Genomic DNA, 23,633 nt, shown 5'->3' with positions numbered 1-23,633 from the left:
TCCCATTTTTTCACCCTAAATTTATATTCTCCGCAAACTAAAGCAGTATTCTTCGCGTTGAACAGTCATTCAAAGTGAGGGTTTTCAAATCGAACGACTAACCAGTGGGTTTAATTGTCTCACTTGTTTTGTTTTGTTTTGTTTTGTTTTGTTTTGCATTTGTCTTTCTATGGACATTTCGTGTCATATGCACAAACATTTAAAGAGTATACAGTTCCTTTTTCTTTTATGATGACATTGATACATCATGAACACTGTAACCGTCAATTAAGACATATCGAACCTTAAAATGACATACAAAGATTCTTAGGGTCATTCTATGAGGCACAGAAAATTCATCTGTTCTTAGATCTACTTTATTTATTATTTAAAAGGTTTTTTGAGCTTACCCCCTCATCACTAATTGGTAATTGAGTTTACCAACTTCAATGATGGGAAATTGAGCTTACCCCCTTAAACTTACTATTATTGACAAAAACAAAAAGGTTGTGTTTGACGTACGTGAAATCATTGTGACTACCAATTTGTTTTGAGGGGATAAGCTAAAAAAACCTTACGTAAATTACATGAGATAAATCTCGATATAAACTACTTCCACCTATACTCGATCTCATGACCTCATGGGTTTAGGAGGGAGTGTCCAACCATTGTACCAGTGGACAGTATATAATCCTTGACCTAGGGGTGGGATTTTGGCCAGGAAATACGGAACCCGCTCACGATCGTCCGAGTCCGAAGGGTCCGTGATCGTCCGATTCCCAATTGGTCCGTACTCGCCAACCGAAAGAGCTTAAGTGGACGACGCGGGCATAAGTCCTTACCCGGTGATCGACCGAGTCCTCCCGCTTATATAGTCTACCCGACCAAACGCATCCATACACGTCCGTTTATCCTACCCGTTATACATGCCCGCCGATACGATTGATTTTAAGCCTTTAGATTTGTAAGTTAACTACAACCGTTAGATTTCAAGAGTAAAAATAATAAACCCTAGAAATCACTTTTCTTAATCTTGTCTTCGCCTCTCTACTTCTCTAGTCTCTCTCCTCTAAAATCTCAATATCCTCCCATCAATAAACCAAGAATCCACAATACAACAGTCGTAATCCATGAGAAGAAGAATAGAACCGATCGTAATCCATGAGATATCACAATGGTTATCTTTTAATTTTGTATTCATTTACTTTTTGAAATTGTAAAGTGGGAGTTTATTTTTTTTGAACCAAGCGAAACAAATTTCATTCATAAGTGATTAAATCACAATGTTACATGAATGATCATGATAATTTCTCTCATCTGAAAACTTCATGAGAGTTACATACCTTTAAATGCAAAGTGCCTCATGAGGAAAGAGAAATGGGACTAGACATCGACTGAATAAAATGACCCTAAAGGTCGAAAGATGAAAGAATCCTATAGATCACGGATGAAAGGACCCTAAAGGTCAACAAAATAACAGGAAAAAAACTAAAAGAACCACTGACACTGTCACCGGAAACCGCCGCCGTCACCGGAAAACGCCTTTTGTCACCGAAACACCGCCTTCGTCACCGGAAAACTGCCGCCACCACTAGAAAACCGCCGCCACCATCGAAAAACCGCTGACACTGCGAGAAGCCATTGTCTTGACTAAGAAACCACCCTGTACCGAACCACAAACCACCATCTTCTCAAACCTTAGGGCATACCTCCACCATCACCATAAAACCACCACCACTGTTGAAACATCCCTTTACTTCACCACTACACCATTCCACCATCTTCTCAAACCTTAAGGCATACCTCCACCGTCACCATAAAACCACCACCACCACTGTTAAAACATCCATTTACTTCACCACTACACCACCATTCCACCATCCTTCCATCACCATCACTAAAACCCACCACGACCAGATCTCGTCATGACTAAATCGCACCATCACGAACGACTTCACTGTAAGAAAGAGGGAGGGAGAGAGAGAGATAGAGGAAGAAAGGGACGAAACCCTCGCCGGATCTGGCGAGAGTTTTTGAAAAAATCGGTTACTAGAGATGCTAATAGAAGAGAAAGTATAGCAAGAGAGGAGGGGTCTCTGAAAACTGTTTTAAAGTGAGAGTTTATAAAGTTGTATTTAGCTACTAAACAGTGTTAATTTCAAATAAAAATATCTGTATGTGTTCACTAGTGATAAGTGCCCGACCGACCGATATCCGGTTTGCCTGACTATCAAAACGGTCACGGACGGACACTCTGTTGGAGAAAAATCAGAAATGTCCATTTTGTCTGGATGTCTGAGTGACTTAAAACTTGTGCCCGTTCCGTCGGGACGGTTGAGTTAGTGTCCGTTTATCGGCCCACCCGTACCCATTCCCACCCAAAAAAAAAAAAAAAAGTAGTACCGTTTTTCAACAAAAAAAAAAAAAAAAAAACCCTAATAGCACAGTAACACTCAACTTAAACCTACCTCCCTTTCTCTTCTCTGCATTCTCTCTCTCCCACCTCCCCTCCTCTCTCTTTCATCGCCGGCGGCCAGCACGGAACAAGTATATCTCTCTCTCAACAGGTATCTATCTCTCTCACTAAAACCTGAATTAATTTTAATTGGATTGCTGAATTTGATGATTTTGTAACCCTAATTTTCTACCACGGTTCTTACCTTATAGTTAAATGAGAACAATGAGCAAGGGTATTTGGAAATTCTTTTGACCTAATGTTTGTTTTCTACTTTGGAACAATTTTATTTAGCTTCAATAATGGCGGGAGGGAAGATAAGGAAGGAAAAACCTTCACGAGCACCATCAAATCATTACCAAGGAGGAATTTCCTTTCACAAATCGAAAGGCCAACATATTCTCAAAAACCCTTTACTGGTAGACTCAATTGTTCAAAAAGCTGGAATTAAAAGTACAGATATAATCCTTGAGATTGGTCCTGGTACTGGAAATCTCACAAAGAAGCTACTTGAGGCTGGAAAATCTGTCATTGCTGTTGAATTGGATCCTCGTATGGTTCTCGAGTTACAACGTCGTTTCCAAGGGACTCCATTTGCGAACCAATTGAAGGTAATAGTAATCCGTTTTAGTTTCTTCATGTTTTCTTGGATTCTTATGTTTCTGCAAAATTCATGTTAGGCCATGTTTAGTGCACGGAATAGGAATGCGATTGTCCGGCACTATGCTCAAAAAGTCGGAAATCGGGACTAGTCGTCTTCAGGCGCCGCATTACTCGCTTCTCTAAAAGGACTAGAACTTTTGACCCTAGTCGAGCGGCCACATGGGGACTAGCGTGTGATCGTGGCCCAGGCGATGCCTAGGCGGGGACTTTTAAAGCATAGGTCCGGCATAGAAATTCATAATGTAATTCCTAGTAGTACTTTGCTTTACCATTGCTTTGATCCGGAAAAGATTGATTTTGTCCGTAGATTTATTTGATTAACGATTCCCACCTACTCCGTGGGTTTTGGGATTTCCTCCCTAAGGAGGAATGAGAGGCGGAATCTTATTCCAAGTGGGAATGCGAATCCTGATGCACTCCGCGTACCAATTACTATGGAATGAGATTCCTGGTACTCGTAATCCATTCCTACACAACAAACATGGCTTTAATAATAAGCAAACTGTTTCTTCACTATGTGAAATATTTAGGTGACATGTAATGATTTTGATCATTAAGGCTCAATTTTAGTTAAAACTCACATTGAAAGTTCATATGTAGAATAATGAATTTGATCCAAAGAATGGTTTTTTCTTTTCTTACTTTGAATTTGTAGTGCCAGATTAGATACTTAGTAATGAGTACTAAATTATGTATCTTTGATGAATCAAAATTTTTCGAATCCTGGTTTTGAGTAAAAGAATCGATATACTTTGATGGCGGAACATGTTTCTGTTAAAAATTCTCTATTATTTACCACCAGTAGAATGGTGATGGAACCAGCTTAATCACCCTTATCTGGCTTATATCGTCTTCGTAAATCTATCAACGAGAACAGAAGAAAACATCATCACCATCTTCCTTATCATTTTTATATTTATGTACATGTTTTGTGCCATTATATGTCTAGAAAAATCAACCATATCAAAGTTTGATTGGTATTTTTGATGTTTTCAGGTTATACAAGGAGATGTACTCAAGACTGATCTCCCTTACTTCGATATCTGTGTGGCGAACATTCCTTATCAAATCTCATCTCCTCTCACCTTCAAGTTATTAGCACACAGACCCGTCTTTAGGTGTGCCGTCATTATGTTCCAGAGAGAATTTGCCATGAGACTGGTTGCTCAGCCAGGTGACAGTCTCTACTGCCGTCTTTCTGTTAATACCCAACTCTTGTCTCGAATTTCCCATCTCCTCAAAGTAGGGAAAAATAATTTCCGACCTCCACCTAAAGTGGACTCCTCTGTTGTCCGAATTGAGCCTAGGAAACCATTACCTCCCGTGAACTTCAAAGAGTGGGACGGGTTGATCCGTTTATGTTTCAACAGGAAGAACAAAACACTAGGTTCAGTTTTCAGGCAGAAATCAGTTCTCTCTTTATTGGAGAAAAACTACAAGACACTCCAAGCATTGCAGAAAGGATCGTCGGAAGATACTGAGACAGCAATGGATGTTACAACTTTGGGCGACAGTAACGAGGATTTAAGCATGGAAGTTGATGACGGGAAAGATGACGAAATGGATGTGGAAGACGACGACGAAGATGATGCAGCAAGTGGGAAAGCTGATTTCAAGGCCATGGTTTTAGGGGTATTGAAGCAAGGAGATTTTGAAGAGAAGAGGTCTTCAAAGCTAACCCAAGTTGATTTCTTATACCTACTCTCTTTGTTTAACAAGGCTGGCATTCACTTCTCTTGATAAAACAATTGGTAGCTAAATTTTTGTTTTTTGAGTGGTAGCCATGTTAAATTGTATTGGTGAGGAGTTTTATTTTTTGAATGACTGAAATGAGTTTAATGTGGCTGGTATATACCACTAGACAAAAGCACCTTCTCAGTTTTTTGTTTACTAGTTTTTCTGTAATCAAATTTTGAAGATTTAATTTATGATAACATCTTGTTATGTTTCTCCTGCCAGCCCTTCCATTTTGGTGATAATTTTATTTACTTCATTCTCTGCTTACTACAACTAAAGGGTTTAAGCATAAAAGTCAGCTTAAATGGTATAATGGTTTTCTTCGTGTCAATTCCATGTCCTAACTTCACTCAATTCTAAGCACAGTGAGAACATCACCACTCAATTCTAAGCACAGTGAGATGTCTTCACTCAATTCTAAGCACAGTGAGAACATCACCACTCAATTCTAAGCACAGTGAGATGTGTGACGTCTCACGTTGTCTCATCTGAATGAGGGGTTTAGGTTGACTTTAGGTCGACTCAGACCATGAGAAAAAAAAATCTTAACGTTTTCCAAGTTGTGAGATATTGAAATTTTGATTTCAACAAAAAAAAAAAAAGTTGAGAGATATCAGAACTGAAATCACACACTCTTATCTTAAATGAATAAGAGGAACCAATCTCCAAAAAGAGAATTGTTTGCTTAGCCTTCCTTCTCCTTTCCTGACCTATCTGACATAGTATCTAGTAGTAACTCTCAGAACAGAACAAACTGAATCATGAATATGTACGACAAAACAACCACACAGAGATTAGCAACCAGTTACAACTCAAACCACTCTACTAGATATCTCATTGATGCAGTTGGTTAGCAACCAGTTCCAATAGTACAAGGATCGCTAACACGTTTAACATATAATCTCATACCCAAAACAAACCAGATTAAACCGCAAATTTTGTTTATAGCAACAAACAACATTGTAAGTTCTTCTAGAGAGAGAACGGAATCATGTATAACAAAAAGAAACCAAACTCCTGACAAAAAAAAAGTAAAACAAATATCCCAACAATTCAATAATCCAAGTAGAATAAGGACCAACTCTCTTACAAACCACGCACAGGGAAAAATGAGTTATGAGCTGTATAAAAATCCAGCTATCTACCTCCATGAGAAATAAAACGGAAAACGATTTTGAATCATCCAACAAATGCTTGTGTTGCCTTGTCTCCCAATTACGCACCAGAGTGAGAGACTGGAGATGTCACAAATTGGCCATCCTTAAAGTTGTGAATATACTGCTGTGGCAATGAATGCTCTCCCTGTAACAATAATAGTTGTGATGTATTATAAGGCCGTCTTTGTGCGTTTGAGATTTCGAGTGAAAAATCGATCATTTATTTTGTTTATCTAAATAATAAACATACAGAACTTAAGTAGAGAGAGAAACAAAAACGAAGAACATACCCAATCACCGTCAGTTCCAGTACCAGGTACTAGTACATTGATTTCACTTGATTTTGCTGTTGTAATTGAGGTGCCCAAAGAATCTTTGCTTAGATACAACTGACATCCTGATGTGTTGTCTACAGAAATTGTAGGCGCAGAACCCTGAAAATGGTAATATTATAGCCTCAGTTGCTTAAAGAAATTTGTTTGCCAAGTTTGTTTTTGTACTTTTTTTATGTGATCAGGAAGAAAGTCATACACTCATACCTGACATTGCACCTCAACACGATTGGAGTTCACAATCTCACAAGCTGCTACAACATCCTGTTATTATGAGCAAAAAACATAAAACCCAAACAAGATTACAATTCTGTATAACTAAATAAATGGTAACTTTTTTTTGTTGAACAAATAAATGGTAACTAATCTTAAATATGAAAGTTATTTATACCGTGAATACAATTCCCATTTTGGTGCATTTGTCGATTGTTATGTTGTTCACTTTCCCTGCAAATTATTTAAAAAAGGTGATATGAGGTAATTTCATTTCTCACGAAAACCCTAAACTCAGACCTTATCTATGTGAAAATTCATCAAGTTCCAAAATAACCTTAAATTCCTAAGATTTTAAAGCGAAAACTACCTTGGATTTGCAAAACAGAATCTTTGCATCCATAAACATAAACAGATTGTTTAGAATCACAGTCGTCAATGACCAAGTTCTTCCTCCCAATTTGATTCTCAACAACCCATCTGCAAAACAAAACGCCAAATAACATAAGATTAGAGCTAAGGACCCCACAAAGGGTTGAACGAAACAGAAGGGTACAGGGAATCTTCCAATATTGATAGTAATACATACTTTCGTCCCATTTGAAGTTCCAGCTTCGGAGGTCCTGCTTTAGAAAAGGAAGGTGTGCTTGTTGGTGCTTCTTTTGCACTGACACCAACAACGCCAGTTCGGTCGGAGCGGTTTTTCGTCTTCATATCATCCGTTACTTTTCTCAGGCCTAGCAAAAACAGTTATACAGTCACTAGTTCGGAAGTGTTCCTTACGAGACAAAAAAGTGTCAGCTGTTAACTGAAATGATTGTCAGTTTACCTGAAGTAACAGTTTCTCCTGAACTGAGTTCTTGAAAAACAGCAGCCATCCCTTTCTTTGGTTGTGATGATGAAGCTTTAGAAGAATCTGAACTGAAGAGAGAAGCTGGTGGAGGAGCTGGAGGTGCAGGGGCACTTGGAGATTTTGATGGAACTGGTGTAGGGGCAGAAGCAAAACTCGCACCAGTAGAACTCCACACTGGACCCAAAGGATAGAAGCTCTTGACGTAAGTACGCAACCCAGGTAAATAGAGCTCCTTCAAAGCTTTAGCCCATTCGACGTGATTTGGATCTTTACTTCTGTATTCCACAAGTATCTGGTTCCAAATAGTGAAGTTCAATACAGACATAAGGACTTGTTAGCTTATGTAATTAAACTTCTATTCACGTAATATTAAACTGGGTTCTGGAAGTTAAATTAGATTCAACAAGTCTCTATTGTCCTCAAAGCATTACACACTTCATTTGGGTATAATTATTCTTTCTTAATCAGTAGAAACACTTCATTTACCTTGTTATTGTAGAACTCAGCCATTTGCCAACTTTCCTCCACATGAGCAATCGGAAGGCTCATACCTTGAAAAAGAGAATCATGAACAAAATGACGTGAACTTAATAAAACAACGGATACCAATATAAATACACAATATTTCTTTTTTCCATTGCTAGTAGATTTAAAAACGGACTTGCCCTTAATAAGGGAAATCCTTAAATGGCCACATAGTACATATATCTACTGATACTTGATAAGTTAATAGTTAAATATAAATCACGAACGTGAGCACGAGTGTGTGGCAAAATCATACAAATCAACTGTCTAATCCTGATGAAAACTTGCATGTGTATAGATACATATATAACGTAAACGGTAAACCATAAATTTCTCTTACCGCAATCTTTGCCGGAATATGCAATCCAAGCTAAAGCGGTGAGACTGTCAACAGCAGCTTTCAAATGGTTAAAGAAATCAGATCTCCTTCCTTCTGTCAAAGCATTTGCTTTCGTCATCACTTCATTCAATGGTTTCAAAAATTCAGCAAGTGTTGCCATGTCAGGTTTCTGCCTCATCGAAAATAAGAATGATCACTATAACAAACAATTATGAAAGTTGATAATAATTGATATTTCCATCATTCAATTTAATCAAGTCATGTCTTTTTCTTCCCATTTTACTGGTAGATCAAGATCTCCGCCCCTATGTTGAATTTCACTCTGAATTTTGAGGTTTCAACTTCTTTTGCAAAATTTACACAATTATACAGATTTCTTTAACAAAAAAAACCGCGAAATTTTGCCTAATTTCATGAATAACGCGATTAGGTTCTAATCAATAACCTCAATTAATAGAAACAGAAATGAATGTGATTCTGTTCCAGATTAACAACTTGCATACAATTTCATAAAATCAATTGATAGAAAAACGAAACGAACCTTAGTTTGCTTGATTTTGATGAGAAGTTCTTTCTCAACAGAAAAAGCCTCTTCGAGAATCTTCGTAACTTCAAGTACTTTTCCTCCGATCTTCTCCGCTGGAGCTGAAACTTTACCAACGAATTCCTTCATCAGATCTTCAAAAGCGATGATTGCCGGATCTGTTGGAGCATCAGATGAATCATCAGGAGAACCATTCTGTCTGAATCCAGACGAAAGAGCTTCCAATCGAGACACGGCTGTCTCTAACCTCTGTATCAACTTCTCATCCATTTCTAGGGTTTGATGCAGATATCTCTCTCTAGGGTTTTTTTTCTCTCTCTCTCTGTCGGAATGCAATTAGAACTGGTGAAGATGATTTGTTCTTAAAAGATAGACGTCGTGAAGTTGAAGACAACAAAATGCGAAAGGCTCGCTTTCTTTTACATTCCAATGATGTCGTGCGCCTGATGGTGGTATTGAATCGGTTGGATTACGGATCGGTCCATCGACCCACTGAGGCCATCATGTTTAGGGGGTGGTTCTAAACAAAATGATTGTAATTTGTACGTGACTACACAATAGACAATCATATGTCCACCATTCTTTTTTCTTTTTTTTTTTTTTTTTTTTTTTTTTTGTTGTTGAAAGATGTCCACGACTTCTTGGTGGAGTCATTTAACGATCACTCCAAAATTTTGGAGCTCACAAGTTCAATTTCCACTGAAGGTTAAATTGTATGATTTATTGAAATTTGTGTTAATAAAGGTATAATTAATGGTTGTAGAGTAATTTGTATGACGTTTAGGTTGTTTAGGTGTCTATGAGTCAGTTATATTACCCTTATGGCAGGTAAGCGCATATTTCATTTTTATGATGTATCAAAAATTACGAATTCCTATTTTTATTGAGATTGAACGTGTGATCTCTGATTTTCATAGTAGATGCACTACTATTGAGTTGGATCTGAAATGAGAATTTTGCCTTTTTGTTAGTCATGATGCTCTAGCTTTAGTATCAAAGTTACCCTTATGGATCCCATTGGGATGTAACCTCTTTTTCTCTCTTGTAAGTTTTATAGAGACAACGTATATACTTTATAGGTTTAGTATGAAATAAAATGCAATAGATTTTCATTAAATGCGATATACACGATCGAACTTCTTTTGAAAATTCCATATAAAAGGTAAACATCACACAAATATATATGATTATCATGTGAAGTTTGAATACCACAGTTTAAAATTCAGATTGTAGAATCGTTTTTGTATGATCTCCCGTAGGACACGTGTTAGCCCCTATGCATGGTTTTACGAGTTCACATAAACTCTTGTTTTGTTTGTGGTAAACAGTCGCCCCCAATATGTTAATTGTCACATCTTCTGAAACTACATGATTATTTGTCGAATTCTTTGAAGAGAATTGTCTCGCAAAACAGCCAGAGGTGAAGAAGGGCGTAGAAAACAATGAAATGCTTTAAAACTTGTAATCCGAAAACATGTCATCTTACACAACGAGGGTCTGTGGTATTCAAAATGAAAAGATATGTAGTGTTTGTTATGTATTTACTAATACTAGCATTAATCTTTTAACAAAAAAAAAAAAAAAAACTAATACTAGCATTAAGAGACAACCCAATTTGCTTTGGTTGAAAGTGGTACCTTTCCACCGAAAGCATGATGTGGTGTTTATTGATAAAAGTAGATTCTTCATTCTTGTGCGGCATTACTCAATATGCATCATCCTCAAACAGTGCATAAAAAACAACGTAACAAAAAAGAGAGTTCCATTGCCGGGATTTGAACCCGGGTCGCCTGGGTGAAAGCCAGGTATCCTAACCGGGCTGGACTACAATGGATTTGTGTATGTTCTGAAGTTGTAAGAAAATGGCTAGATTTTGAATAGTTGGAAGACATACAATACTAGGAGATGGAAGTGCCGTCACTTTCTATAAGGCCGCGGCTTTGGGGAATAAAGAAAATTCTCCGGGGAATAAATTCTCCAGGGAATTCAGATATTTTTTTAAATTCTCCGGGGAATAAATTTTTATGGTGAATGCAAATTAAATTTTTTTGAAAGTTCTCTTCCATCTCATCTCTTCTCTCTGCCACTTCATCTTCTCACCACCTCATCATCTTCTCCGACGAAAGTTGCCGGCCGGAAAATCCGGCAAGCGACCTTCAAAATTTTTTTTTTTTTTTCTCTCTTCCTCTCTCTCTCTCTAATACTCCGGCGAAGGGAGACCTTCGCCGGAGATCTGGTCTGTCCATGAACAGACCGGATCTGGTCTGTTCATGGACAGACCGGACCTCCGGCAAAGGTCTCCCTTCGCCGGAGTGTTAGAGAGAGAGAGAGGAAGAGAGAAAAATTTTTTTTTTTTTTTTTTTTTTATGTTTGGAGGTCGCCGGCCGGAAAACTGGTCGGCCGGCGACCTTCGACGGAGAAGATGATGAGGTGGCGAGAAGATGAGGTGGTAGAGAGGTGATGAGTTATATCATCTTCTAAAATTAAAAGCCCCTTAGCAATAAAAAATGAACAAAAAAGTCAATCTTATTTGACTAGTTTTAAGAAAAGTCTTTATTCCCCGGAGAATTTTTTTTATTCCCCAAAGCCGCGACCTTCTATAACTCCTTACAACCACTAGTCACTCTACTATGAAGTGCTTCTGAGAGGGTGCGCCGAAAATACAAGGGAGTTTTGGCCAAAACTCCCTAAGAAATTATGACTTTAGTTAAAAAGGATTCATCAAAGTTTTTTAGGCTTCACCTCCCTGATGGCAATTATGTAATTTTCAATTTCAGTAAAAAGACCAACCTAACCCTAGTCTAAGAAAATACCTTGCAAACACCTTGCACTGCCTTGCAAAGCCTTGCAAACACCTTGCAAAGCCTTGCAAACACCTTGCATGATTTTTGCAAACACCTTAGATAGCCTTGCAAACACCTTAGATAGCCTTGCAAACAAATTGCAGAGCCTTGCGAACACCTTGCAGAGCCTTGCAAAAACTTTGCAGAGCCTTGCGAACACCTTGCATAACTTTTGCAAATACCTTGCACAACCTTGCGAACACCTTGCAGAGCCTTGCAAAGCTTTGCACATACCTTGCAGAGCCTTGCAAACACCTTGCAATGCCATGCAAATGGTTTGCAAATTAGTTTTTGAATTGATTTAACATGAAATTTGTTACAAATTATTATATATTGTCTAATAGAATGTTGTATCGAAAAACTAGCTAAAACCCCTACAAATTCATAATAGTCATTTTATAAGCTCTAGCACCGTCATTTTACATTTCTTTGAAAAACTTCCAAAGCTTTCATGAAATTCTCAATTTGAACATAAATACCAATCATGATTATCCAAGAAAAAATATTTCTCACAGGCATTTCATCTAACAACTTTATTGCTATTTCAATCAACCTAAGTCTTGTATAACCAACTAACGTTGCATTCCAAGCAACAACATCTCTTTCAAGCATTTTATCAAACACATTGCTTGCATCAACTATACTTTCACAACTTCCATATAAACCCAACAAATAAGTTTGAACATAAACATCAAAACTAACAAATTGTCATCCATCATTCATAACTCAATGAAAATAAAGCAATGAAGAAGTTGGATTACACCTTGAAACACTATCAAATTCTCCTTCCATTGAAAGTATATAAAACTTTCTCTCTCTAGAATTTAGAACCAAAAACTAAATCAAACCCCTTAAAAGCCTCTTCAAACAACAAGCAAATAGATTAAATCACCAAAACCTAAAAACATCAACCTATCTTATAGCCAAAATCGATTCAAACCCCAGAAATTCTAATCGGCATCGACAATCCAACTCGGTTCGTTCATGAGAAAAATTCAAGTTCCTATTTATTAGTTAGATTATTACTAGGTATTTCTAATTGAATGAAGGGTATTTTTGACTCTTAAAAAGTTGGTGCTTTTAAAAATGTCCTTCAAGCCTATTTTTATAACTTACTTGGGGCCTAGCTAGTTAAAAAGATGGGTTGTCTTTTTAACAAAAAAATACAAGAAATTGGGCCTCCGACCCAATTTCCTGAAAATACAATCCCACACAGGTGGGAGATGGCTTGAGTGTACTTTTTGAAAGGTTAAAGCATCTTTCTCGAGTGAGGTCATTTAAAAACATTGAGGATCAGAAATGTCGAACTATATATCATCTATAGCAGCACAGAAGATTGGTCTGAATCATCCTATAACATCTTATTATTTATTTGTTATATGATTCTTTACACCATTGTAAAATTGATTTACATAAGATTATATCATGGATTTTTATTGCATATACTTTTGTTAGTTCATAGTTGATGTTTCAAATTTGAAAAGGTAGATGGAAAGTGACCTCAAGTGATTTGATGAACGTTGTTGTATGATCTTCAAGGAAAAATGTGTATAGGAAATTTGTATAGTTTTTTACTGGTCCTGGGCTCTACGTCAAAAGTTCAGGTTAACAGTATCACAATATTGTACGTAGGGGTGAGCAAAAACCGAATCAACCCAAGTCGAACCACACCGATCAGTTTTTGGGCCGAACCAATCACCGTTCGACTCGGTTCGGCCGAAAAACCGAACAACCCAAAATCGGTCTGGTTTCGCCTCGACTTGAGTTTCTAAAAACCGCTCAAACCGAACCGACCGAACCCTAAGGAAAAATGAAATAATAATTTTGTAAAGTTAGAAAGTGCTAAACTAAAAAGGAAAAAAATTAGAAAACCCGTAATCAAGTCTTCCATACTACTATCCGTCCTCCTTGTTAGTTGTTGTTGTCGACTTCATCGACCACCTATTCAACTTGATTGAAAGGTTTTAAAAGGTAAATCTTCACTGATTTTCTATTTACTACAAGCTATTCTTAGTTAGTAACTTAAAATTATAGATTTTTTTATTCGTACCTCTATTTATTTATTTTTTGTAATGGTGGAGAAATACAATGAATTTTTAATTTTTATTTTCGGCATATCTAATGGCGGAAAAGTATGATGAATTTTTAATTTTTATTTTTGGTAGGCCGGCCGAATGATCGGCTCGACTTCGGCCGACGATTTGGTCAAACAGTCACTTATTGGTTCGACTTCGGTTTGAGTCAAAATCGAAAAAAACCGATCTTTGCTCACCCTTAATTTTTACGTATCATTTGTAGCCCAACCATAAGTGGTTACTTCTATTATGAAAAGACGTTGCATTGCGGCTAAGGAACACCGAAGGGTGTATGTGACATCACGTGTTAATATATGTGAGATTTGTAAGTCTGGACAAATCAGGCCAACCTTATCTTACATGTGGAAGTATGCAATTGAAATTGGTGTAACTACATCCTCTATATGCAGGTGGGAACCCATATGTAGATCAACTCGGGTAATGACCTCCTAATTATGGTCCACTGGTTTAGATCTTCCTACCTAACTCCTTAGTTTATCAAAAATACCCAGATGTCTCACTTTTTGAGTTATCGTTACAACATCGTTAACTAGTCATCACCTCTCTCTGTCACTTCATCTTCTTCACCGACCAAGGTCGCCGGTCGGCGACCTGCAAACATTAAAAAAAATTCATCTCTCTTCTCAATTGGCCGCCCGACGACCTACAAACATTAAAAAAAAATTCATCTCTCCTCTCTCTCTACAAAAAATTGTCTCTCTCTCTAAATACTCCGGCGAACCCCTTCGCCGGAGTATTTAGAGAGAAAGAGAGGAGAGATGATTTTTTTTTCTTCACTCATGTTTGTCTTTCTTATTAAACACACTACCTCACCAACGAACCTCATGTTTGAATCTTGAAAGAAGTATTTCTTCTCCAAAATCTCAATGTACATTCTTTCACAAAAGCCAAAATAGGAGTTTAATTATTTGTAAGTCTAGACCCCTTCGCTTAACTTCAAAACATTGTTTGTAACTTTGTACGATTATCCTTGTAAGGTTCATGCTTACGTTTGGTATATTTGAGGCTTCTCTTAAATGAAGAATAACCATTATAAGAAAAAACTTGATCTATATTTTCTTAAAATTTGTTTTGGGTATAATTTGTAAATCATGTTTCTTAAAATAAAAAATGCTATTATCGGGTGCTTCTAAAGGCACCAGGCCAAAAGGCTATTAGCATCAGAATATTTTATTGACTCGGGTCAACAGTCATTGACCCGAGTTCTTTATAAGCACCGATTTTTAATGTGGGTGACATTCACCTTCATTTGCTTCTTCCCTCTTCTTCTTCCAAAATAAAAAGAATGCCAATTCATTTTTTTTTCCAAAACAAAAATCATGGGTGCTCATCTAGATAGCGTAAGTAAAAAATCTTTCTTTCTTTCTTATTTACTTTCTATTCCTGTTAGTAAATATACAAAAATGAAAAGAATGGGTCCACTCTCTTCTTCCTTCTTCACCAAATTTCATCCACAAAATAAACTCATCTTCTCTCATCTTCCTTCTCATATTCATCTTCATCTTTATCCCTTCTATATCCCTCTGTAAATGTAGAAGAAAGATTGAAGGATTTAATACCAAACCCTTCTTCTTCCCAAAAATAAAATCCAAAACAACTCAGTAAATTCATCACCATTAGAGAGAACAAAAATTACAGGAAATCCCAAAAGATCTATATTATCTATTAGATCGAGAACAGATTCTTCATTTTCACTTCCAACCACCATCTTAAACACATTTGATCACTTCATAAATAACTTCATTGATCCATCAATCCGTCCTTCTGTTGATCACCCCCACCTATTATTATCATTTATTAATCACCCCCCAAATAGAAAATAAAAAGTACTAATTATTCTATTAGAGCAGGATAAAAACAAAGAATTGAAAGAAACCCTAGAAAAGATTATGAAAAAAAATTAATGGAACCCAAATTCAAAAATGATACTTTTGAGATTATCAGTGACTCTGTGTTTGAATCAAAATGGAGGATTAACCTGCCATTCAAGTAGCTCCTTTTGTAGGCGATTGCAAGCGATCTTGCTCAGAGCCCGTAACACGCAATAAAGACAATAGATTTATCAGAAAGGTAGAGAGAGAGAGATGAGAATACATTTTTAGAGAGAGAAAAATGAAGAACACCTTGCGAGAAGTAGCAGAGGAGCTGGTCATGGTCGAGTTCACGAGAAAGAGAATGAGGATTGGGATGCTTTTTAAGCCCCAGATCAACTGATCCGTTTGGTCCTCTTAGGTCCCGGATCAGTTGATCCGTTTGGTCCTCTTAGGTTCCGGATCAGCTGATCTGTTTGATCATCTTAAGGCTCGGACTGGTTCACTCCGTCCGATAGATTTTGTTTAATTTTGTGATAAACGGATGGAGGTGTCAGAGTTAAGTTCGCATTGACTAGTGCCTACATAGTTGTACGGTGCTAACAGAGAAAGGAGCAGTTGAGCCTGGTGCCAATAGAGATGGATGCTAACAGCATTTTGGGCCGGTGCCTTTTGAAGCACCCTTGAATTTTTTACCTCAATTTTGAAGAGTTTAAAGCCTATCCAGAATCTTATAAAGAATCTAAACAACAAGTAAAAAATTTTATTTATACTGAAGATTCATTAAATCATGATTTTTTTTTATTAAAATAACAAATTACATCGTACATCAAATGATAAAATATGTTTATAACTGTACACCCTTAATACACGTTCAATAAATCATAAATTTTACTTTCGTTGCGATAGATTTTAGAGTGGATGCGTTATCAACTCAGCTAACAGTTATTGATATTTCAACAAAAAAAAAAGCTAACAGTTATTGATATAAATCATGAATTTAAATGCTATAAAAAATTGAACGTGTAACATATGTATTTTTAGAATAAATGCACTTATTCTTAAAAAAATAAAAAAAAATAAATAAATGCACTTATTGTGGGTCAAAATATTGCTGGGCAAAACCTGAACTTGATTCGAATTGAGCATCTTCATCTCCCGAGATTTTTGCCGGGCAATTGTGTCGGTGGAATTATTCGTGATAACCACTCGTACGCCTTGTTCCGCGTGAATCGGTATCACCTAACAAAATTGCTTAACAACAACATCTATACGTGTCAAACATCCGACGCATACAGGAGATATAAGAGAATTAGTGATCGTAGATTTACCTCGACAGCCTTTAACAGTTGTTCTTTACATATTAGCCGTCGATATAGAAAGTCAAATGATTAATCGTATCCGTCCATTCCCTCTAGGTTATCAATAAATAAGGGTTTCCCGTCACAATTTCTTCTCCAACCCTTGCTTGGTTCATCTGTAATTTTTAACTTGTTTGGTTTTTTGAGTTCCATCAAATCTTCAAGTTTCGTTTTCTTTTACTGATATCTAGATTCAGCTACTGATATCTAGATTCAGCTCAAGGCGATTTTGAAAAACTTTCGTTTTGATTTCTTAACTGGTTTGAAACCGAAGAAAGATCTCTACTTTTTCCATATAGATCAAATTTCAACTTCTATTTCGATTTTGTTTTTTCGATTATTCTCTCTTTTTGTTGATTTTGCAGGTGAAGTATTACGAAATTGAACGAAATTTATCCATGAAAAGATGTCATGGCGGCAGATCTAGCGATTTATATGGAGATCTGTGTCGCAAAAAGATACATCCACGTCGGTTGAAAGGCAATCGGAGATTTAGATGAAGATTATCTTGGTGGTCTGATGATTTTGATTCTGGATGTAGAAATCTATGAAGGTGATCGGAATTGTGTAGTAGATGTAAAAGAGAGAGAGAAAGTTCTAGATGTGAAACGGCCTTTGCCATGACAGGTGCGCTTGCTTGGCAGGTCAAATCATAACCCTAATAAAAAAAATAAATTTTTCGTTTTAGGGGTAGATCGTACAGGGATTTTAGCCCTGGGTTCTACCCCTCTCTGGTGTCTTGTTTCTCTCTTCTTTACTGCTTTCACCAACCAACGCATCACCCATCAACTTCAAAGTTGCCTACTATTATTTACTTGATCCATAGCTCGATGAACATCCAAATTGATCATTCAATCTCAAATTGAAGACCAACGATCTACCGGAATTTGATTATTCCCAAAGGTACTAAACTCTGATTCAATCTTTACTATTAATTTTACGATAATTAAACTCGGGTAAACTTAATCTGCGTGATTCAAACGTTGTTTACTGCCATAATTTATTGCTTCAAATCAAGTTTCAATATTTGTATATAAAATTAACATTATAATTAGATCTGCCAAATACCCTGGTTTAGAATAACGTTTATGTTTCAGAAATTCTGTAATTGTAATTCTTGATTAGTAGCTTAACCTTCTTCAATGGGCAGGCGAAATTTGTCTGATTGATTTGTTAATTTACCCGGAATGAATGCCAAATACACAATTCAATACAATGGTTCACAGGATTAAATTGCTTACTCCATTACTTCTTTTTGTATGTATAATAACCCCATCTAAGTTTATTTCTTTTTCTTATTCTAATAATTAAGAAGCCATTTTTGAATTCATATTTGATTTCATGTACCATTGCAATTGTGTTGACAACCTGCCTCCTATTGAGTTTATGAGTGAATTGTCTAAATGTCATCGTGTATTTTATTTATGAAATTTTTAATTTTGACTTTAGTTTTTACATATATGTTGAGTAATTGAAATACCCTTGTGGGATCAATTGTCAGGAGAGTTGCTTTTGGTTATATGTCATATGTTAGCATTTTGAGAATTTTGCATTTTGTTTGTAAAGGCGATATTCAATTATTCATTGATCGATATTCAATCATTCATTGCTCTGTAAATGTTATTAGCAATATTGCTTAAATTTGGGTATACGAAAGCTCTTGGTTAATTGTATGAATAGCCTGTAGTCATGTCATTAGCTAGTTGTGGTAATCTTGGAGAACCACTTTTCCGTGTTGGTCTATTGCAAGAGATTTCACAGTTTGGTGGCCGCTGTTATTGGTGCTAGAGATGGTCATCGACACGGAAGGTATCTGCCGGGCAGGTGTGGTTACTAGATAGCCAGTTTGTGCATTTATTATAGAAGTATTATTATTATAAGGTCCTGTGTTGTCTCTTCTTTTGAGGGTTTAAACCGTTGTCTCTTCTTTTGAGGGTTTAAACCCTTTGTATTCGCTGTTAGTTATTTGGAGGAAATTTTTCATGAGATTGAATGTAGTTTTGATATTGATCTTGTAGCTGCTGTAGCTTTTATTTTGCAGGTTAAGCTGAAGCCTCGTCCTCTCATTATAGGTTAGTATTATTGATTGTTAGTCTGATTTTGGTAGGCTTGTCAAACTATTGACGGCTATAGTTGGAGCGAGTCTATGTAAACAATAATCTAAGTAGAAGGATTAATTCAGCTGAAGAATGGAACTTCATCTATGATAGAAAAAGCAGTTGTTACTCCCCAACCCTTAGAGGGGTTAGCGGAGCGCATTGGACCAATGGGGTGGGCTATTGTCCGATGACGTGGTGCATGGTTCGAGCGCTCCATTAGTTGAGATGCCATGAACTTGGAGAGGGTTGAGTCTAGGTATATCAATGTCCACTACTACTTGGTCCAGTGGTTGGACACCAGCTCCGAAATCTTGAAGTCCCATGATAGGGTCTTAGTTGTAAATTTAATAGGGCCCTGTCCAGCGTACAGTTTCAAAGAAAGAATGAGTCATTAAAAATTTCTCCTAGATTCTTTAATGCCAAAGAAATAAATAAAAGTAACTGTTTCCACAAATTATTTTGTTATAACGATGGCGTATTTTGTTATACCCATGTAAAATGAGTGAAGGGTCGAAAATGTTCATAGGAAATCCTACGTCTGGAGTAAAGATGATCTATACTGGGTCCTTAAAATGTAGCACCTTCAACTTACACCGTGAGCAAGCAGCCATCTCAACTCCCTGATTGCGTGCTCAGTTTCTTTTTACCTTGTTGCAGTTTAATGCAAGATTGATAATTGGTTATTTTCGTTATAGTGGTTCCGAAATATCTTAATAAATATTGTAGGAGTTTTGAAGCATGTGGTTCCATAACAAACATTCCAACATATTTCTATATTATGTTCTCTATGCAAGTCTCTCTGCCAAGCAACAAGTTGGGTTTCTGTTTTGAGAACAAGATGGAGATAGAGATAGTCCTTTTTTAGATAAAGATTGTTGAAGAACAGATTTTATTTGGATATTCAAAAGGTAGGTTATACTCGCCTTGGTCATGAAATTATCTGACAAGGACTCATTTTTTCCTTTTTATTTATTGTTGCTTATGCGAATGAAATAAACAGAGGTTTGGTTCTTAGGCTCTTGCTTTGTACAGGTTGTTCCCGTCTGGGTTATGGTTTTCTCGTCGGTAAAATGATAGGGTGAATATTGGTTCTTTTTTGTTTGCTGTCCAGTTTGGTTATTTTAGGTACTCTTGAGCAGGGAAAAGGGAAAGGTGTTTAATATGGATGCCTTGGATACAAACTTGAGGCTGCAGCTGGAATAAAAGCTATAGTTTGAATTCTATTAATATGAACTCTTTAATGGACTTATAAGCTCAAAACGGATAGAGCGCTCTATCCTTTTTTTGGATTGGAGAGGTTGATGGTTCGAATCCATCTGAGTCCCGTAATAACTTCCCTATGTCAAATATTGATTACCAAGTAAAATGAAATCGTAATTGGAGCATGTAAATTGCCTGGTTATGCTATATGTTGAAAGGTTTGATTGTAAACGCTGTCGGGAACTAATCATGTCTAACAGTTAGGGTCTCTCGCCTTCCCGGGCAAGACTCATCTTTAGATCTCTGAGTTGTTCTACCTAAAACTAGTAGACACATTTGTTAGATTTGGTGTTCTCTTTGCGGTGGGTTCTCTTCACCGAGTGGATTTAATTGGTTCGACCTTTAATCTCTTGGTACACATTTGGTCTGGGCAGATTTATTTGGGTTCTTATGTGGATTACTATTCGAAATGTTTCCTCTACTTCTTGGGGATTGCCAGTCGGCTTCCTTCATGAACTCTTTGACTCTAATTTGTTCGCAATTTGTTTGCTCTTTTTACTGGTATCTTTGAGTACTTGTATTTAGCTTACAATAATAACCCTAATATCCAGGTGTATTATCTCAATCTTATTTAAGATTCTGAAGACATGTTCATAATAGAGTTTTGATGGGGTATATCGAAATGCTTTCATTTTTCACTTCGGTTGTTATCCAGGCTTTGTTGACGAGATTTAGGTGTTCACTTTCTTGCGAGAAATTTATCTATGTTTTTTTTCATTTCCGTATTTCTTCAAGTTTTATGAACATACAATAATTGCAATGTTTCCTCCAAAACATACTAGTAGGCACACATTGAGCCGCTACACAAAGGGCTCCTCTTATATGATGTTGTCCCTTTAGGAAGACATTTATATTGTGGCAACACAGTAAGTCTGGGTTGAGGTCAACTTTTCTAGGTTATCCCTTGTTAATGTGACCCACAGAATTAGTTTATGTTCATATAAGAATATTTAATGGTGGGATTTATAAATATTTTTGTTCATATAAGAATATTTAATGGTGGGATTTATAAATATTTTTGTTCATTAAGAATATTTAATGGTGGGATTTATAAATATTTGATCATTCTCACTGGCCACCTACGACCACTACCAGCAACGCACCACCACAACTACTATCACCTACCGCTACAACCACCATTGACCAGCATAACTATCTTCTCTTTCGCTACGACCACATTCATACTCATCACCATTTTCTATATTGCCACCATTCTTCTTCATCTTCTCCATATAACCGTTGTTGGCATGATAGAGAAAGAAAAGGAAGTTGAAGGACATGGAAGAAGATGAAGATGTTGAAGGAGAAGAATAGTGGTGGTTCAGAAAATGAATACGTGGTAGTTGATGGTAAAAAAGAAGTTAGATAACATTCATTAGTTCGGCCAGTGTCTAAACCTTGTAGGTGGTTGGCACCGGATGATCAGTGGATCTTAATCAATTCTGATGGGGCATATGACAGTAATACCGGAGGTTATGGAGCTATATTGCGAGATAACATAGGTTCGGTAGTGGTTGATGGTGCGACAAGGGTGAACCGAGACTCTGCCATTATGCATGAGTTGCAAGGGGTGCGAATGGGCCTCCAGTTGGCTCTTAGGCGTGGTTGGCTTAAGGTCAATGTAGCCACCGACTCTACGACAGTTAGCACTCTACTCTCGGGTGGGGTCAGATCCCTCTCTGGAAGGTGTTGAGAATATGCAAAGAGATCGTAGCAGTGCGGGAACAATTTGAGAATGCGAAGTGCACCATGTAGTTCGAGAGTTGAATGAAGTTGTCGACTTTTTATCAAAGCTACCTACGTAGAGTTGTTGGAAACGACCATCCCACTAGACTTCACGAATATTATGGAAGTTGATTGACAAGGTGTTATTCAGTTTCGTACCACGTAGATTTATGAAACTGTGTTTTTTTCTTTATTGTTTTACTTTTTGACTTTCTAATCGGTTGGGCTTTGATTTGATGTAGAATTTTTATAGGATTGGACCTTTTAACCTGTTACCAATGCAAAAAAGAAGAAAGAAAAGATATTGGTAGACTGGTAGTCTATGGTGGTCGGCATTAAGCATTTTTTTAAGGTCCCTTTATAAAACTTTGATTTATCAAAAATGTTATCGAGACAAATTTTACTGCCTACATATTTATTAAAATGTTATCGAGACCAATTTTACTGCCTACATATTTATTTGTGTTACTACACAACGAGCGAAGTGAATAAAGAGAGTTGAATGTTGTAACTGTGTCCGTTCTATATATTTTGTCCATTGATCTGGCGCCACTGCTCTCCTGTAAGGCAACAACATCATTTATTGTTGCACAAACAACCATTATCTCTTGGAAATCTCTAGATGTGTCGATTGTCAAGTCTGCACAAATAGGTAACGTTGGTTTATGATGCTTGTGTGAGATTTTATCGAGGTTTGAAATGATCTAAAAATCTAACAAACACAAAGTTATATAAAGAAATAATGATTATACTGTAAATCATAGTACGGAAATACTCTGATTGATGCACAAAATGTTCAACCGTTGACTGACGTCAAGAAAAGACCAGAAGCTCAACGGATCAATCCGTCTCAAGGTAACAGGACCGCTAAGTCCGAAGAGATCAACCACCTACGCCCAGAACTGGGAGGTCGCCAAATCTCCTACGGAGCCCCAACCTTGTTTAACCTTAAGCACAACCAGGTATGTCCCGATATTCTCAAGAAGAGTGTAGAGGGGGTCCAAGTAAGCTAGGCCGATGCCTTACACCCTGAACATGGGAAGGAAGAAGCGCGTCGTACGCTTACCGACTTAATCCCGAATCTTCCTAAAGATCTCAGTCGGCTAAAGATTTTTAAGTTGTTTAAGTAACTTGGGCTTCAAAAGTCTTAGAGGAGGAACATCTCCTAGAAGATTTATCAACTCGACAGGATATCTACGAAGTATCCTTAAACATAGGAACTTCTAATTATCTTAGATAGGAGATAAACTCAAAAGGAAAACCCTAACTATGAATAGTAGTCCGATTCTCAAACAGTGGATTACTGCCGCCTCATCTACACCCTCCATCGGCCTATAAAAGGCATCGCATCACCTTCATCAAGGTAAGCTAAGTAAGTTGAATAAACTTCATCGTTCCACAAAGATCACTCAATACTCAATCTTTTAACTGCAAAGAGCAATCTGACTGTCTTGAGCGTCAGAGATATTTCTGAACCCTTTGCAGATTTTCCCTTGGGTTTCCAAGAGCGAAGAGCAGGAATTGAAGGAAGGAGTGTCAATCATCCAAACGGAATATCCATCGTAATAAACGCTGTCATGCATCAAGTCTCGATTCTCTGACGGATAGACGGAAAGCCATTTTTTAACATCAATATACCT

General features: G+C 37.0%; 2 protein-coding genes, 1 long non-coding RNA gene and 1 other non-coding gene across 4 annotated transcripts; 2 read left to right on the top strand and 2 right to left on the bottom strand.

Annotated features, from left to right (window-relative positions):
- The first annotated feature begins 2,365 nt into the window (after positions 1 to 2,365).
- DIM1A (Ribosomal RNA adenine dimethylase family protein) lies at positions 2,366 to 5,076 on the top strand. The gene is made up of 3 exons (XM_086637424.1): positions 2,366 to 2,546; positions 2,729 to 3,045; positions 4,094 to 5,076. Exons 2-3 carry the CDS (start codon positions 2,737 to 2,739, stop codon positions 4,835 to 4,837), a joined length of 1,053 nt encoding a protein of 350 aa, XP_086493550.1. The 5' UTR covers positions 2,366 to 2,546; positions 2,729 to 2,736; the 3' UTR covers positions 4,838 to 5,076.
- A 682-nt stretch (positions 5,077 to 5,758) lies between these two features.
- LOC147545255 (cyclase-associated protein 1-like) lies at positions 5,759 to 9,699 on the bottom strand. Its single transcript, XM_086637423.1, has 10 exons — positions 8,796 to 9,699; positions 8,255 to 8,423; positions 7,876 to 7,940; positions 7,366 to 7,681; positions 7,126 to 7,273; positions 6,907 to 7,016; positions 6,715 to 6,770; positions 6,531 to 6,587; positions 6,282 to 6,425; positions 5,759 to 6,136 (listed from the first exon to the last, which is right to left on the bottom strand). The coding sequence occupies exons 1-10, from the start codon at positions 9,066 to 9,068 to the stop codon at positions 6,050 to 6,052; spliced, it is 1,425 nt and encodes a 474-aa protein (XP_086493549.1). The 5' UTR covers positions 9,069 to 9,699; the 3' UTR covers positions 5,759 to 6,049.
- An 859-nt stretch (positions 9,700 to 10,558) lies between these two features.
- On the bottom strand, positions 10,559 to 10,632 carry TRNAE-UUC (transfer RNA glutamic acid (anticodon UUC)). Its single transcript has one exon. It is a non-coding gene; the product is annotated as a tRNA-Glu (tRNA).
- Positions 10,633 to 17,026: 6,394 nt separating this feature from the next.
- On the top strand, positions 17,027 to 20,399 carry LOC147545253 (uncharacterized). The gene is made up of 2 exons (XR_015223876.1): positions 17,027 to 19,916; positions 20,041 to 20,399. It is a non-coding gene; the product is annotated as an uncharacterized LOC147545253 (long non-coding RNA).
- The last annotated feature ends 3,234 nt before the right edge of the window (positions 20,400 to 23,633 follow it).

The sequence above is a fragment of the Eschscholzia californica genome, unplaced genomic scaffold (assembly GCF_041429995.1).
Source record: "Eschscholzia californica isolate CP2 unplaced genomic scaffold, dmEscCali1.0.p SCAF_4, whole genome shotgun sequence".
Taxonomy (NCBI): Eukaryota; Viridiplantae; Streptophyta; class Magnoliopsida; order Ranunculales; family Papaveraceae; genus Eschscholzia; species Eschscholzia californica.
The sequence above is the reverse complement of the archived record's forward strand: the minus strand, read 5'-3'. Positions and strand labels throughout refer to the sequence as shown.

Excerpts from the sequence above, each read along its gene's own strand:
- DIM1A (XM_086637424.1), top strand. The coding sequence starts at position 2,737 with ATGGCGGGAGGGAAGATAAGGAAGGAAAAACCTTCACGAGCACCATCA. Across the intron at positions 3,046-4,093 it reads CATTTGCGAACCAATTGAAG|GTTATACAAGGAGATGTACT; the intron begins GTAATAGTAATC and ends TGATGTTTTCAG.
- LOC147545255 (XM_086637423.1), bottom strand. The coding sequence starts at position 9,068 with ATGGATGAGAAGTTGATACAGAGGTTAGAGACAGCCGTGTCTCGATTG. Across the intron at positions 8,424-8,795 it reads TCAAAATCAAGCAAACTAAG|AAACCTGACATGGCAACACT; the intron begins GTTCGTTTCGTT and ends TCGATGAGGCAG. Across the intron at positions 7,017-7,125 it reads GAACTTCAAATGGGACGAAA|ATGGGTTGTTGAGAATCAAA; the intron begins GTATGTATTACT and ends TTTGTTTTGCAG.